Source organism: Gobio gobio, assembly GCF_949357685.1.
Source record: "Gobio gobio genome assembly, chromosome: 14".
NCBI classification, from domain to species: domain Eukaryota; kingdom Metazoa; phylum Chordata; class Actinopteri; order Cypriniformes; family Gobionidae; genus Gobio; species Gobio gobio.
The window spans coordinates 3,672,035-3,689,044 of NC_137107.1; the positions used below are offsets into that span (position 1 = coordinate 3,672,035).

Genomic DNA, 17,010 nt, shown 5'->3' on the forward strand with positions numbered 1-17,010 from the left:
TCCAGTTTAATTGAGCATGGGCATCTTTTTACCCCCTTATCTTGAATTTTGCCACATTTTTGCCCACGTCCTCATTCATTTCCGACCCTGGTACCAATGGATTATGGGTTTGTTGTTGGGTTCAATATAGTTTTAGCTCATCCATCCTTCCTTTGGCGCTGAAATGTGCCACTCAAACTGTTCAGATCAGACTGAAATCACAGTCCCATTGTTACAAATACACTTCAGACACTTTTCCCAAACAATGGGTTCATTCAGATGGCTTTGCACAGCCGCAGGTAGTGCACACTTACAAAACAATAACTGCAATTTTTATTCTGAGTACATGTCATGCCCTGTCTTCTGCAATATACATTGTGCAACAGAGACAAGGACTGTGTATATACTCACCACTAGAAACCCAATGCCTTATTCGGAAAGGCACAGATGATGGCTTCAGTGTGAATAACGAATCCTTCCGAATAATAGGAAGAACATTCGGCAGACACAGTCACTCCTCGTGTTTGCTGTAATGTGAAGTGAATGAATGTAAACTCTATGAAATGAGCGCAAAGCAAAGAGCTGTGTTGCATATCTAAAGTCTCTGGTGTCTCTCAGCAATCAGAGCTTTGTCAAGAGTATTATAAACTAAATACTCAATCACACAGTTTCTAGTACTTAATATATCTCTTTAAAGGTTTTAAACTATGCCTCAATCTCTGCTGGAGCTGTCGAGCAGTAATGTATTATTTATAATTTGGGACCCATTTTATATTAGGTGGCCTTAACTACTATGTACTAACATTTTAATTAATAATTTGCTACAATGCACTTATTGTGTACATACATGTTTTTACTAGGGATGGGCATTTTTGTCAATTTCTCATTTCGATCATCGATAGGTCTCAAAAACGAGTACTCGAGTACTCGGGGGCGGGGCTTGTGCAGGGGGCGGGGCTTGTGCAGGGGGCGGGGCATGTCCGTCATTGAGATAATGAAAACTGTTATGAAAATGGTTGTTGACAAATACAAACGTGACATGAAAACAGGTATATGAAAACATGAACATATAAAACAAAAAATAACTGCTAGATTATGATGCATAAATGTCTTTGAAAAAGAAACATCTTTATAAAAATAACCGTCTCAAATAACCAAGTCAGTAATATCGAGCATTGCATTTGAGCTGAAACTGTGGAATAACACCACCCTGCAGAGCTTGCTAGCTGGTTAATAAACTCAACCAAACGCACCCTATATCAATATTAATATGAAGATTATTATGAACCGTTGTTCATAGCCCTAGCAAAGCGCTGCCGTCATACCGGCTGTCGTTCATTCTCTGCAGTTTCAGCTCAAACGCATATTTCATGCTCGACATTATGGGTTAGAGACGGTCATATTCTTTTTAGATAGGCTATTTCTTTCTCAGAATCATTGATATTAGTAATGCAGCAGTGCTATACTGTTCTCATATTTTTTTAACAGTAGACCTAGTTTATTTAAAGTTGTTTTTCGTTATGAGTTTGAAAACGCGCAGTGATGTCTGTCAACACTTCGATCATGAATAATAAAATTAAGTGCATGATGTGTAGAGTCAATCTGTCAAAGCATTATAATGAGAACACGATTTTAATAAAATGTTGTTTCTGTGTGCTTTCGTTGTCCGTGTATCAGCGTTGTTAAGGGAAGATGTTCCGTTTCAAACCCTTCGCCTGTAAAATCTAGCACGCTGAAGTTAACGTGCACATTCACGTCCTTCATAATATATATATATATATATTTATTATACTTTATACTATACGATACGATACAATATGATACGATTGATACGATACTATACTATGCATTACAATACTATGCGATATGATATGATATGATACTATACTATACTATATGATACGATACGATACGGTACTGTACTGTACTGTACAATACTATAGTATACTATACTATACTACACTATACCATACTATACGATACGATACTATACTATACTATACTATACTATACTATACGAGACTATACTATACTATGTGATACGATACAATACGATACCTTACTATACTAAACAATACAATACGATACGATACGATACGATATGATACGGTACTGTACTGTACAATACTATACAAGACAATACAATACTGTACTGTACTGTACTATACTATAAGATACTACACTATACGATACGATATGATACTATACTATACTATACTATACTATACTATACTATACTATACTATACTATACTATACTATACGATACGAAACTATACTATACTATACGAGACTATACTATACTATGTGATACGATACGATACGTTACTATACTAAACAATACAATACGATACGATACGATACGATATGATACGATACGATACGGTACTGTACTGTACAATACTATACAAGACAATACAATACTGTACTGTACTATACTATAAGATACTACACTATACCATACCATACGATACGATACTATACTATACTATACGAGACTATACTATACTATGTGATACGATACGATACGATACCTTACGAGACTATACTATACTATGTGATACGATACAATACGATACCTTACTATACTAAACAATACAATACGATACGATACGATATGATACGATACGGTACTGTACTGTACAATACTATACAAGACAATACAATACTGTACTGTACTGTACTATACTATAAGATACTACACTATACGATACGATATGATACTATACTATACTATACTATACTATACTATACTATACTATACTATACTATACTATACTATACTATACTATACTATACTATACTATACGATACGATACTATACTATACTATACGAGACTATACTATACTATGTGATACGATACGATACGATACGTTACTATACTAAACAATACAATACGATACGATACGATATGATACGATACGGTACTGTACTGTACAATACTATACAAGACAATACAATACTGTACTGTACTATACTATAAGATACTACACTATACCATACTATACGATACGATACTATACTATACTATACGAGACTATACTATACTATGTGATACGATACAATACGATACCTTACTATACTAAACAATACAATACGATACGATACGATACGATTCGATACGGTACGGTACTGTACTGTACAATACTATACAAGACAATACAATACTGTACTGTACTGTACTATACTATAAGATACTACACTATACGATACGATATGATACTATACTATACTATACTATACTATACTATACTATACTATACTATACTATACTATACTATACTATACTATACTATACTATACTATACTACACTATATGATACTATACTATACAATACAATACGATATGATACGATACTAAACAATACGATACTATAAGATACGATACTACGTTCGGCTGACAAAAGAGTTTGGGAACCCCTGATCTAAAGTGATCAAAATCTTGTCACTTTAAAATCATTATAATACAACAAATAAGCATTATGACACACAGACATTTAAAATCAGTTTAAATGCAGCACAACAAACACCATGATGTATAAACACTGCAGAATATATCATTATTTTTCATAATCAATGTGCTTAACTGAACTGAAAATTAGGCTTCATTTTCTTTTTGTGCATTTATAAAGACTTTTAGTTGAAAAGCTAAATATCTTGAGAGCAACACGATGTCTATCGCTCATCTTTTTTTTGAGCTACTCAACTCTTTGTGCTCATGATCAATAGCTTCTCTCTCTAAGTTAGCGAGTAAAAAGCCAGAGTAGCTCATATAGATTTATTTGCAGTGATTGTGTTGGTCTGTGACTCCTCCTGCAGTGACAGTGATGGACGGCCTATTGACAGCATCTTTCACTGGCGAGCTGTTGCGAATAATTGCTACAGATGGAGGAGTGTGTAGAACACTAAAGCATATAGATTAGGTTGAGCTGGAGTAAAGGACGGCTTCATGTGACCTTATCACCTTATCACCAGCAGAACCATGGAGCGAGATTTAAGGAGGTCATCAACACTGACCTCTATGTAGAAGCCATTCATCAGTCAAGATGTTCAGATAATCACTGTCAGAATGATCTCCTTCTGTGCAATGACACTGGAATTAAACATCTAGTACAACTACAATATAAAGCCTGAACAATAACAACACACCAGTAGCGGCCATTTGAAACGGGCCTTGCTTGCGCTCCAAAAAGAGTCCGAAATTAACAGGGGTTTGGGGAAAAAATGCCACCAAAATGAATAAAAATTAATCTAAGATATGGGGCAAAAATGTCTCAGTATAAGTTCTTATTTTTAATATTTATAAGCAAGAGTATTTCCCGAATATCAGCACGTTTGCACATATAATATTGATTTTATACAACAGTTCAATAAACAAGTACCTAATATTAGAGGACTTACATTTTAGACACAATATTGACTTTTTGTTCTATTTTGCCAAAGAAAATAGTTCCAAACAGTAGAGCAACAGTTTGAGTTTCATTACTGAATGAATCCATGTTTTTGAACATACTGGTCTATGAATGATTCAACAACTCACTCTGGATGTGTCCGAAATCGCCCCATAGCCTTAGATAGGGCACTGTTTAAGAGGACAGCCATTTATAGTGGTGTCTGAAACCATATTGAGTGCATTTATTCAATCCCACAATGCAGAGCGATAATGAGTGTACAACTGATGTACACTCAACGGCAAGATAATACCCATAATGCACTGTGAGAGTCGCGCTCCAATTTAATTCCCACATCTCACCAGGAGATGGCGCCAGCAGCCGAATCATCCATTTTCCAAACCGCTGGTCCACAGTGTAATCTCATACAGGTATACATCCAATTTGAATTGATTATTACATTGTTTAATGAAGGTTTATGCATGTAACATGTTCTCACTCCCAACTCGGCACTTATTGACGCTTGGTCAGACCCTTCAGCATCACTTTTTAACGCACAGGGAACACCTTTAACGTCATTTTTCAATGCGCAGGTGCTCCATTGATTTTAATGAGAAACCTTTGGCGTCATACACAGATGTGTTGGGCACGGGAATGTTATTGTCATGATGAAATTATATATTGGGTTATGATTTTGCCATATGTTGGAGTGTGAGCCAGCATAAATTTATTGACATTTATTAAATTTTTTATTTACGCTATTTAGATACGTTTGAACACGTAACCCAACCCCATCCTTAAACCTACCCATGTGTGTTTTATATGATAGCAGATAAAACTGCAGGCAAAATTTACTCAAAAAGTACAAATATTCCAAGTGCTCCGAGGCCAAACAGAAGCGTCAGCGTCTCCGTCCACCAAAGATCATGCTCACATTCATAAATTGCCGCCCGAAGAAACATCACGTAACGATTAAAACAATAAGATCAAATCTTCTTTACATAAAGATATCATATGACTTCAGATTTTGGTCAATTTATGCAATAAATATCTGTGACTGTACTTTTATTTGCCTGTTATGTGTTTTATATTGTTGAGAAGTGTGTAGGTTTAGGGGTTAGTTGCTCCAAAAAATAAAAGTAGCCTATTTATAAAATCAATCAAATCTACTTTTACAAATGCAAATAATTTAATGTCTTGATCTGACGCATTGGGCAAACAACCGAAATTAATGGAGCACCTGCGTGTTGAAAAATGACGCTAACGGGATACCTTGTGTGTTAAAAAGTGACGCTGAAGGGTCCTGACCAAGAGTCGATATGTGACGAGTTGGGTGTGAGAACGTGCTGATGCATGCTAGTTTCCATGGCAGAGCTCAAGATAAACATTTCATTACCACTGGAGCTGTCAGTATGGCAGTATTATTAAACAGCACAAACTATGAAAAAGCGGCAGCCCTTCCAGCTCTCAGTGTCCGAATTCACTCCTTCAAGTGGACTATATTAGTGGACTAATGAGGGGAATAGTGAATGAGGGTATATGGGGGGATTTCAGACACAGCAAGTCAATTACTTTTTGTCCCTGATTGAATCCGTCATTTTGAATAGTTTGAGTGAATGATTCAATAACTAACTCGTTACGACAATGATTTGCCGCCACCTACTGGTGGATATAGTATTTCATTTTACCTAAGGGGCTGAGAGAGTGACGAAGATTTGAATGATGTTTCTGTTTTCGGTCATGATTGTAACAAAGAGATAGAATGTGTTTATAAATAGGCTATTAAGGGTGCTTTCACACCTGCCGCATTTAGATGGGTTGAATCGTACTAGAGTTGTTTTTTTGTTGACAGTTTGCACTTTAGCATGGCAGCTCGCGGACAAACTTGCAGTAGTGAGATGCAGAACCTCATAGAAATTTGGTCTGATGACCATATTAGATCCCAACTTTCGAAAACTCACAAGAACAGCGCGATCTTCGCTTGAAGTGATGAGTGATGCGCAATCTCGTTCGCAGTGCATTAGAGCGTTGTTTTCAAGCCACATCCGCACTTCATTATAGAAATGTATTGTTTGCATATTGTGGTGTATACAAACAATGTAATAGATTATGGCCAGGGACAAAACCAGCCTGCGCAGTCGCAGTTTAGGAAATACGCCATGGCCAATGAGTGATGTGGATGTTGTCATGTGACTGCATTTTGGTTCGTTTCAAATGGTTCGGACCAAAGCAATCAGTGTGGTGTGAAAAGGAACCAAAAAAGCTGAAAAATGCTACAATGGATAATTGTTTGCCCTTGGTTCGGAACAAATGAACCGAACTAGAGATGTCAAAGCACCCTAAGAGTGAAACATAATATAACATTGTTAAAGCTGCAGTTTGTAAGTTTTGTCGCCATCTCTGTTTGAAACCTGCGATTGCAGTTTTTTTGTTGAATTATCATCTTTACGTGGGTTGTGCGTCTGCGGCTCCTCTGCACGGATGAATCTCATGTTTTGAGGAGTGTGTGTGGCTGTAATTCATTCACCGCACCGGTGTGAATACTGTACTTCAGAATCACATATTCTACGTCTTGAAGAATAGAAAATGTCATCTGTAAGTAACATGTCTGCCACTTTTGTTCTGACCAACTCAGAAAAAAAACCCTTACAATAAATTGCGCTACCAACTGTGATTGAATCTGCTTATCTCATATCACATCAAACCGTACAAATTACTATTTTTGTTATACTTTGCTCTCAATTTGTAAATGTTAACAACATCAGCATTGTGTGACTGTGTATTAGCATTACCTGTAGATTTTAATTTCCGCTAAAATCTTCTGCTTTAATCTTCTTCTTTTGACTATGGGTGAATCTCCAGTTGTCACTGATGATTGTCGTTTGGACCTTTCTGGATCAGAATCCGCCATCAAAATGTGTGAGAAAAGGCTGTAAATGATCCACCACCTGCAGCATCCTCACATGCGATACTACTACTAGCCGGACTCCTTCTTTATGTGTACAGATGTGACGTAATAATGCAAAGACGAATGGCGCCATGCTCGAATCTCCCGTGGAAATCCACCAGTACCTCTCAAATTAGAACACATTATTACAAGTTTACCGTCACTATGTTTCTGTCATAGTGAAAGCATGATATGTTAATTTGAGTAAATCAATACCTGTCACGGTCTGTAAGTAAGACTAATATACAGTGTGACATATTTCCTAACTGCATTTGTTTCTTACAAATATTTTCATTTCATTAAAGCCACATACTGCGAAACGTTCGGGTCTCATCTTTTATTGTAAAACTGGAAGAAATATATATCCCAGGCAACACTATAATACATTATACAATAAAAGTATCTATACAACCAATGCTAATAAATCACTCGGGTGTACCGGGACCTCAGGAATCTGGGTTTGTTTTAATGTTTGTTACAGATACTTACTTCACTAAAATTATGACCATGACATTTCAACTGTTCTACATCCCATGAAGCACATCTGTGAATTAAGTAAAGCCACTATCTTTCCGAAAAGTGTAACATTTCACAATTTTACAACAAATCAACATAACGCACATACACACACACACACACACACACATGAACAGAACATGGTGCCGCTTGACCACGAGACAAGCTGAGAACTAGACGAAAACTTGCTGGTGTGGTCAGTTACATTACATAGAGAGACGAACATAAATCAACAAAAAAACAAAAGTAGCAATTACTGGGTTGCAAAACGTCAACATTTCAACAGTTATTGCCTTAATGCTGAAAACTGTGTTGCATAGAGATATAGATTAACCAGCACAAAGACAGCTAAAAGACTGTTAAAGGTTATTTCAAATAAAGAAATACATACATGAAAATAAATCATTTCTCGTCATTGAGTTTAGGCCCTTGGCATTTTTGTCATGACTGAAAAATACATGTTGATGTGATTTTAATGTCTATGTGAATCAAACTGAAGAATAAGTGGTGCTAACATACACACTTAAGGACCAGGTTTTATTTGCCATACAAAATGTACTTTGGGAGAAACAAATCTTACACATACACAGAATTAAGCAATAAAAGACCGAATACACCACACAAACAGTTTCATTCGGATTATACGATGCTCCTGGACAACATCATAATAAGGAAATGTCATATTAATTAAAAAAATGCTCTCAATTACGCAAAATATCAGAATATAGTTATGGATTATATAACTGAATTTCTGATAAATAAATAATCAAAGTGAAAAAGATTATAACAAAACAAATAAAGCCTTTGGTTCTCGACGTACTGTGATTGGCAAATGCAAACACTTCATGAGCCTCAGCTCTTAATAAAGGTTTTCATGACACACATGAACAGAGGTTGGGGTGTTGAAGAGGTCTATAACACACTGAAGAAACAAATGTACATGATGAGGACAAGAACAGGCTGAAACAGTCTAGGGACAATAGAGTGTAATGAAGACAAATGGATGAGGACGTAAATGTGACTCAATGAGGCACAAGATGCTTCATTTCTGCCTCGTTGGCAAAAGTCAGGCTGGAAATTCAGTGCTAAAAAGAACCGTGAACACACACTCACGCACACACGCACACACAAAATGCAGATATTTTAAAAGAACGTCATATTATGTGCAGGGCATACTGTATTATTATACAAAACGTGTGCAGCTAGTTTAGTCTTGAACAAAACAGATTTTTAACGTTGATCAATTCTCTTGTGACAAACCTCTATTTTGTTCAGGCCATTTCCCTCATAAATTGGACACACAATGTTCACACTGCTCTAACTATTCTCTTACAAGAGCATTACAATGTCTGTGACTCTGGTTTGTGAAGGACACAAACTCAAATCACTCTACAGTTAATACATGAAGAGCACATTTATTGAATGATTGTTAGCCCACGGAGTTTAATTAGGTTTGTTTGGGCATATCTGTGTCCAGTGTGATGCTCGTTGAGGTCTAACCATCTGGCTTTCTAAAGTAATCGTGTACTCATGCATATCTGACTGAGCTTGAAAGCACATTGAATTGCCAATTTAGCCATTTTGTCTCAAACGGGGTGATTTGAAGCTGCGCCTGTGGTCGTCTCAGTAGTGATGGTGTGCGTTCAGTGCAACAGTGCTCTAATTTGCTTCACGTGTGTTGAATGTACTGCACAGTGGAACTCATAGCCTAACTCTGGTTAACAAAAATATACTTTCATTATTATTCTCTAGTCTATTCTTCAGCTATGTATTTGTAGGAATACTTTAACGAAACTAAAGATGGCTCTGAACTATTGGTGGCATGTTTTATCTCACAATTCCGATTGAATTGTGAGCTGAAGTTTTCCCTCTGAATTGCAAGTTTACATCTCACAATTCCTACTTTATAATGCAGAAGCTATAAAGGATATCCGGAAAAAAAAACAGCGTCAGCTTCTGTGTCTTCAGTGAGTGCTCTGTGTTGCTCTGTTCATGTCTATTTGGAGTTGATTTGGAGGAAGTTCGACCAGGCAGAAGTGGCCTTGTTTGCATCTCAAGAGACGATGTGCTGTCCGCTCTGGTTATCCCTCACGCATCCGGCTCCACTGGGGATGCCATGTCATGGTCGAGGCTATGTCTGTGTAGCCCTCCGGTTCGAACTGCCCGCTTTAAGCGGGACTCAAACCCTGGCCCATCCGTGTGGGAGTCAGACGCTCTAACAAGGAGGCTAAAGACGAAAGTCCTGCCAGCAGCCATATCACCCTGTAGCCCAAGACTTCTGGGAAATCTAGAATGGTGTTAGTAAGACCAGCAGGGGGTGCTCAACCTATGGTCTGTGTGGGTCCTAAAACCTCAATATAGTGATGGGAACACTATACTGTAACAAGCATCGTCCTTCGGATGAGATGTTAAACCGGGGTCCTGACTCTCAGTGGTCATTAAAAATCCCAGAATGTCCTTCGATAAAGAGTAGGGGTGTAACCCCGGCATCCTGCCCAAATTTGCCCATTGTCCCCCGTCCATCATGGCCTCCTAATCATCCCCATATCCTGATTGGCCTTATCACTTTGTCTCCTCTCCACCAATCAGATGGTGTGTGGTGGGCATTCTGGCACAATATGGCTGCCGTCGCATCATCCAGGTGGTGCTGCACATTGGTGTTGGTTGAGGATACTCCCCCCTTCTATATGTAAAGCACTTTGAGTACCCAGAAAAGCACTATATAAATGTAACTAATTATTATTATAAGCGCCAGTCGCTAGAGCACCTCTTGAATTCAGGGAAGCGAGGTTTACATGCAGAGTTCTCACTAACCTACGTCTGTTACATCTGTACACATTTACCCCAAATGCTCTGCTCCGGGGAGTTGTACAGAGAGTTAGCCAGTTGGCTCGAGTATGGTTCGCTGACCTGATGTCTCTCCTGGATGGCTCTCCCTGGGAGATTCCCATCAGGAGGTATCTCCTGTCACAGGCCGTGGGCACAATCTATCCCCCTCCGGCAAGATATGTGGAAGCTATGGGTTTGGCCACTGTGGGGGAATCAACTCCTGAACTCCGGTCTCTCAACCAAGGTTGTCGAGACCATCTTAAACTTGAGAGCTCCCTCCACGAGGCAACTTTAAGCCTTCAGAAAGTTAGAAAGCGACGTGTAGCCAAGTATCGTGACCCAAATGTGCTCTGCATTTCACCCAGCCAAGTGCGCACACATCCACACAGAGTTTTGAACATACTCCGTGAACACACACTCGGAGGAGTGGGCAGCAATTTTTTTTACTGCGGTGGCCTGGGAGCGATTGGGGATTAGGTGCCTTGCTCACCTCAGTTGTGGGTAATGAGAGTGGAAGAGAGCGTTGTTCATCCCCCCCCCCCCTACATTTCCTGCTGGTACTGAGACGCGAACCTGCGATCTTCAGGTTACAAGTTGGACTCTCAAACCATTAGGTTCTTTGGGGGCAGTTGTGGCCTAATGTTTAGAGAGTCAGATTTGTAACCCAAAGGTTGTGGGTTTGATTCTCAACTGTGGCAGGAAATGACTGAGGTGCCCTTGAGGAATTCACCGAACCCCCAATCATTCCCCGGTCGCTACAGAAAATGGCTGCCCACTGCTCCGTGTGTGTGTGTCCATGATTTACAGTGTGTGTGTGTGTGTGTTCACTACTCACTACTCCTAATGTGTGTGCACTTGAATGGATTAAATGCAGAGGACAAATGCAGAGGACAAAACTGCCCCCGACTCCTCACTTAAAGGTGCAGAGAAAACCAGTTCGACCAGTTGACTGTCCAGTTGGTTCAGTGCTGGAGTTCCTTCTGAATCATTTTGCTGCTGGACTATCCCCCTCCACGCTAAAGGCTTACCACACACCTTTGGGCGGTAGATCTTTGGGGAGACATCCTCTGGTACCCCTGCCCCAAATTACACACTTAATATGCACACTTACGGTCTTTTGGACTGCCACGTACATGTGATCATTAAGTCCATGAGACTATATGGTGTCCCATTTGTTCTTATGTCCCAAGCAGTGCTCAACATGATTCACACTAGGATAGGCATGTGTCAGAATGGTGCAGTGGGTATGAATGTTCCCATAGCGTCAACATTTTGATGCGTTGTTGAGTTCCCTTGAAAGGGCATATCTTGGTTACGGCTGTAACCCTGGTTCCTTGAAAAGGGAGTGAGACTCTGTAGCCCCTTTTCACACAGAGTGCTGATCCCAGAAAATTGCCATAGAATTGCTAGAGTGCCTTCTGTGTGAACACAAACACGTCCTGGGATTGATCCCGGGATGGGGACCTAGTAACATTGCTGGGATCAGTCCCAGAACACGCCCTGTTTGAAAAAAAGTCAGGACCAGTGCCGTAAGGGGTGTGTTGTAGTGATGACGCATGTACCATCGCAATGGAGTAGTTATTGTGTGACTCTTTAAATGCAGATCAACGTTCACGTTGCACAAACAACAAAGTTTGCACATCAACATCTAATGCCTGATCAGCTGCCATGTTGTTCAATGCGAACACTTCCGCTGTTGTACCACAACATTAGCGTTTTCGACGCGTACATTACACACCACATCCTGATGTCACATATCTTTACAGAATGTGTGTGAAAGGATGCACAGATTCCAGAAAATCACTGGCAGTGTGAATGAACCAAAATCAAATGATCCTGGGACACATTATCAGTGTATTTTCCGGAATCTCTGTGTGAAAGGGCCTTGTATTGCCTTGCCATACTTCCAGCATGCCTGAGTGACTTACTTCAGCCAATCAGAAGCTGACGCTGTTTGTTCCAGGTGTCCTTTATAACTTCCATGATACGCCGTCATGCGTCACAGGGATATATAAGATTAAAGTGATTCAACTCCTGATTCAACACGTGCCTCAGACGGCTTACAAAGTGAAAAATGCTAAATGTTATTGTAACGTGTTTATTATTAAGTGTTGTACTGATAATTGACAAATGTGTTCCCAAAGTGTACCAAACACACACACAGAAAGCTTTCAGGACAACAGAAAGCACTCATCACATTTAAACGAATTTACGAAGAGGAAAATGTTAAATGTTACTGTAACATGTTTACTACTAGGTGTTGTACTAATAACTGTAAAAAAACAACAAGCTGTTGAAAGTATAGTCAGAAACACTGGGACAATGCAAACAACACAATCTTCTACACTGACATAAACAGACGTGACACTGATGGACATATTTCCTGCAGTGACTGTATATTCACAAGTGAAAAACAAAAACACTGAAAAACGTTATAAAGCATTGTGCATAGTTCAGTCGTCACCTAACCTGTCTGCTGCTTAACACTATTTCTGCTAACAAGGAAGTGCATTAAATTTAATTAAATTAGCTCACTGTTGCACTGAAGGGTGTTTTCAGTCATTCCCTTGTTCGATAAGGTTTCTTGTTGTTGTTGAATTTGTGTGCATGTGTGTGTACTTGTACAGAAACCTGCACATGTGTTCGTTTAACTCGCTACTAGGGTCAAGTCCATTTGCAGGTTTTCCCGAGCTTTGGCCCAGTTGGCCGACGCAATCCTCTGCAGAACCGGCCCGCGGTACGCCACTCATACCTCACCCACCCAAACCACTGTGTTCCCTCTCTTGACGTCTGACACCTCACAGTGAGGGCCGCTCTGTTTGCCGTCCAGAACGAACAGGGACTCGGCCGATGACGTGACCAAGTATCGTCCAAACACCCCGCTGGAGACCACCACCCTATTGGCGTCCCCCCAAGGCCAGCTGCTGGCTGGGATTGGATCCTTGACGTTTTGAAGGGATTTTGCTCTTCCCGACGCCAGGTCCGAGAACACCAACTCCGAGCCCTGAGCCGAAGAGGTCACGACCACATACTGGTTGGTCTCCGTGAAGGACGGCTGAAACTCCAAGTCTGCAAGTGGAATCGAGACATCCACTTCATGGCTTAACTGCAGCTCACCGCTGAAGGAGATGGTCTGGACTTGGAGCTTGCCATGTCGCTTATCCATGGAGACGATGAAACGTCCGTCTGGAGAGACGAACGGCTGGCCGTTGATGTCGGGATTGGGTCCAATCACTGTGTCGCTTACGCTGTCAATGAGAAGCTGTGAGCTCGGAGCTGAACGGTTCTCAACTTGGCACTCGATAAAATAATAGCCGCTTAAATGAGTGTAGGCCATGCTGGCTGGAATACAGCTGTAGTTCTTCAGACTGATGGTCTTGACGAGATGAAGTGTCTCAAGGTCGATTTTATGCACCGCAGCCTCCGATTTTAAGTAGACAAAGCCAAACCTAAGATGACAATGGCCAAAGACAGGTTAATGATCTTTCTGCAGATTTATTAAGTGCTGCGCTGTTAATTACAAACGTCATTTGCTCACTTCCAATTTTTGGAAGAATTATGCTGAAAATCTGGCATAGGTCATGCACGCTGAGCAGTGACGATCGCTCCGTACCTTACGTGGGTGATAATGAGGTTGGTGGGAGGGATGTAGAAATCCTCCACTCTTTCAAACGGAGTGTGAACGATCTGACGCTGCTCCACCGCACTCGCTGAAGTGATCACCTTAAAAAATGGAAACAAGTGAAAGTAATATTACAACCATGTAGAGTGTCTTAAATCTGACCGGACCGAGCAGACAATACGCAAAGATCTTAATAGAAATGGATAACATCTTCTGTCGTAATCTAACAAATAAGCGCTTGTGTTTTCAGTCTGTGCAATGATTACTCTTGCTTTACATATAATGACATTCATGAATTTACTGTAAATAGTGGTGTGAAACTGTCCTAGAGCCCCATGATGAGTGTTTAATCATGCATATTGTGCTTTTCCCAATCCCTTAGCAGTCAATCATCATGTGTAATACTGAAACTGACTCATTTAAAACCTAGCTTCTCCTCTAGTCAGTATTCAATCATATTCTTCGCCAAATTAATTTAGCTATTAAAAAAATGGTAACACTTTAGGGTACAATTCTCACTGCTTATTAGCATTCATATCACATGCATATTACTAGGATTAATAGTTAGTTAACAGTGAAAATTGGACCCTAAACTAAAGTGTGACCAAAATATATATAATGGCTGTAAGTCATTAAAATTGGTCGTTAACCAGGATGTAATATTAATTAAATACATGTACTTCCTATAGGGTTTGGTTGAGGGTTAGTTGCATTTAGTTATGCATAATTTATAGTTATTACTATGGTAAGTACACATAACATATATAACAATGGCACTGTAAAATAAAGTGTCACCAGGTATCTTTTTAATTTAAGTACAAACATGTACTGTGTGTACACAATAAGTGCATTGTACCAAATTATTTATTTAAATGTTTGTACACTTAATATAATATACCTTTAAAAATATATTTAAGTGCAAACTGAATGCAATGTTTGTCCATGTTTTATTTTTATATTAAATGCTTTTAGCTGAACTTAGTGCTTTTTTACCCACTTAAGTACATCCTCAATGTAATTTCATAATGTCTTTGAAATATGGTTAAAATATACTGATACATTTACTGACAAGCATATATGGTAAATTAAAATATACTTTAATGTCATCTCCATTGAAATTGGTATGTCATGCGTTTAAATAAATGTGTAATTACTCATTTGTAATGAGGAGGTTGCAATTTAGTGCTAACTTTGAATAAAACATCACAGTTAAAATTATAATCAAGTACTCTGCACGTGTTTTAGTATGTTAGTCAACACATCAAAATAAGTGTGCTTCTTTAAAGCATGACAAGATTGTAATTTAGTTTTAATGTACACTCAAAAAACTATTTTGGTCTAAATTTGAATTTTAGTTGAAGTTAAAGTACCATTGAAGCAGTGTTGGAGTTAATGAGATAATGAAGTGATGACTGAGTATTAGTGATGAACACCTGCTGTTAATAAGCAGAATCAGAGAAGAAAAGAGAAACACAAAGGCTGAATCCGAAATCGCCCCCCAAACCCTCATTCACTATTCCATATGTTAGTCCACTAATACAGTTCACTTGAAGGAGTGAATGAAAATGAGTGCGTGAGGTCGGATAGCCGTTGTGTGTACATCGGCTGTACACTCGTTATTGCGGTGCAATGTGGGATAGAATGAGTGCACTCAATAACGTCCACTATGGTTTTGGACACCACTACAAATGGCTGTCCCCTCAAATAGTGCCCCATATGAGGGTATAGGGGGCGATTTCAGATTCAGCCAAGAACTACAACTGACTTCAGCCACTGCCTAAAGGGTCTGTTTACACAACACCGTTTTCAACAAAAAATTTAAAAATTGTATGCGTTTTAGCCGTTCATTTACATGACAACAGCGTTTTGGGTGCCTGAAAACAAAACTTCTGAAAACGGGTCATGTAAACAATAACAATGCGAATCTGTGAAAACAGTGACGTCATGCACGTGCATACTCTGTATGTTCAGTCTGAAGTGTTTCATCGCCATCTAATGTCCTGGCAGCAGAATACAGCATTTTTAGTAGTTTCTGCGGATACGTGTGAACGGGGATCGGTTTGACAATGGTGTCATCCGTACGCAGAAATGTCAAAGGAAAAACTTCTCAGTTTTAAGCACATTGTTGTTGTGTAAACATACCCAGACAGCAACATAGTGTCGGCCCACATGTGGTACGTGTGAAATCCTGGATCACGCCATATTTGTATTTATAATATGTGATATTTAGTGGCTTAGTTCACAACGATTATTTTGAAACCGCTTGGAAACTCTGGCTCTAGAATAATAATAATAACTAGAATGTACATTTCCTGAAGAAAATGTGAGTGGTGCTTGCCGTGGCAAAAAAATCCTCTCGGATGCCATGTTGTCTGTACTGGATTCTCACCCGAAACAAAAGAGGCCACCCCCAAGTCTGTACGATGTTCTGGAGCTGAGATATGTCCTATTCATGTGTTTGTACGGTTGCTAGGGTACTCTAAATGGTTGCTATGGAGTGGCTATACAATTTATGGGGTGACATTTAAAGACTATTTGCCAGTCTGAGTCAAAAGACCCAACCCCCATGCCTCTACGATGTTCTGATGCAGAGATATAGGTCCTTGTAAACGGTTGCTAGGGAACTGTGTTTGGTTGCTATGGAGGGGCTTGGCAGCTTCCAATGATGATACTGCTTGTCTGTATGAATGATATAAACCAACCCCCATGTCTCTAGGATGTTCTGA

The 17,010-nt window shown here is 39.4% G+C and overlaps 1 protein-coding gene across 2 annotated transcripts in view; it reads right to left on the bottom strand.

Annotated features, from left to right (window-relative positions):
• Nucleotides 1-8,351: 8,351 nt before the first annotated feature.
• Nucleotides 8,352-17,010, bottom strand: part of fstl4 (follistatin-like 4) — a 353,963-nt gene continuing 345,304 nt past the window's right edge. For both annotated transcript variants that reach the window (XM_079834259.1, XM_079834258.1), the window contains 2 exons: nucleotides 14,276-14,385; nucleotides 8,352-14,111 (listed from right to left, as the gene is read on the bottom strand). In XM_079834259.1, the coding sequence (XP_079690385.1) occupies nucleotides 13,409-14,111; nucleotides 14,276-14,385 (813 nt within the window). In that variant the 3' untranslated portion in view covers nucleotides 8,352-13,408. The remainder of the gene's footprint in view (nucleotides 14,112-14,275; nucleotides 14,386-17,010) is intronic.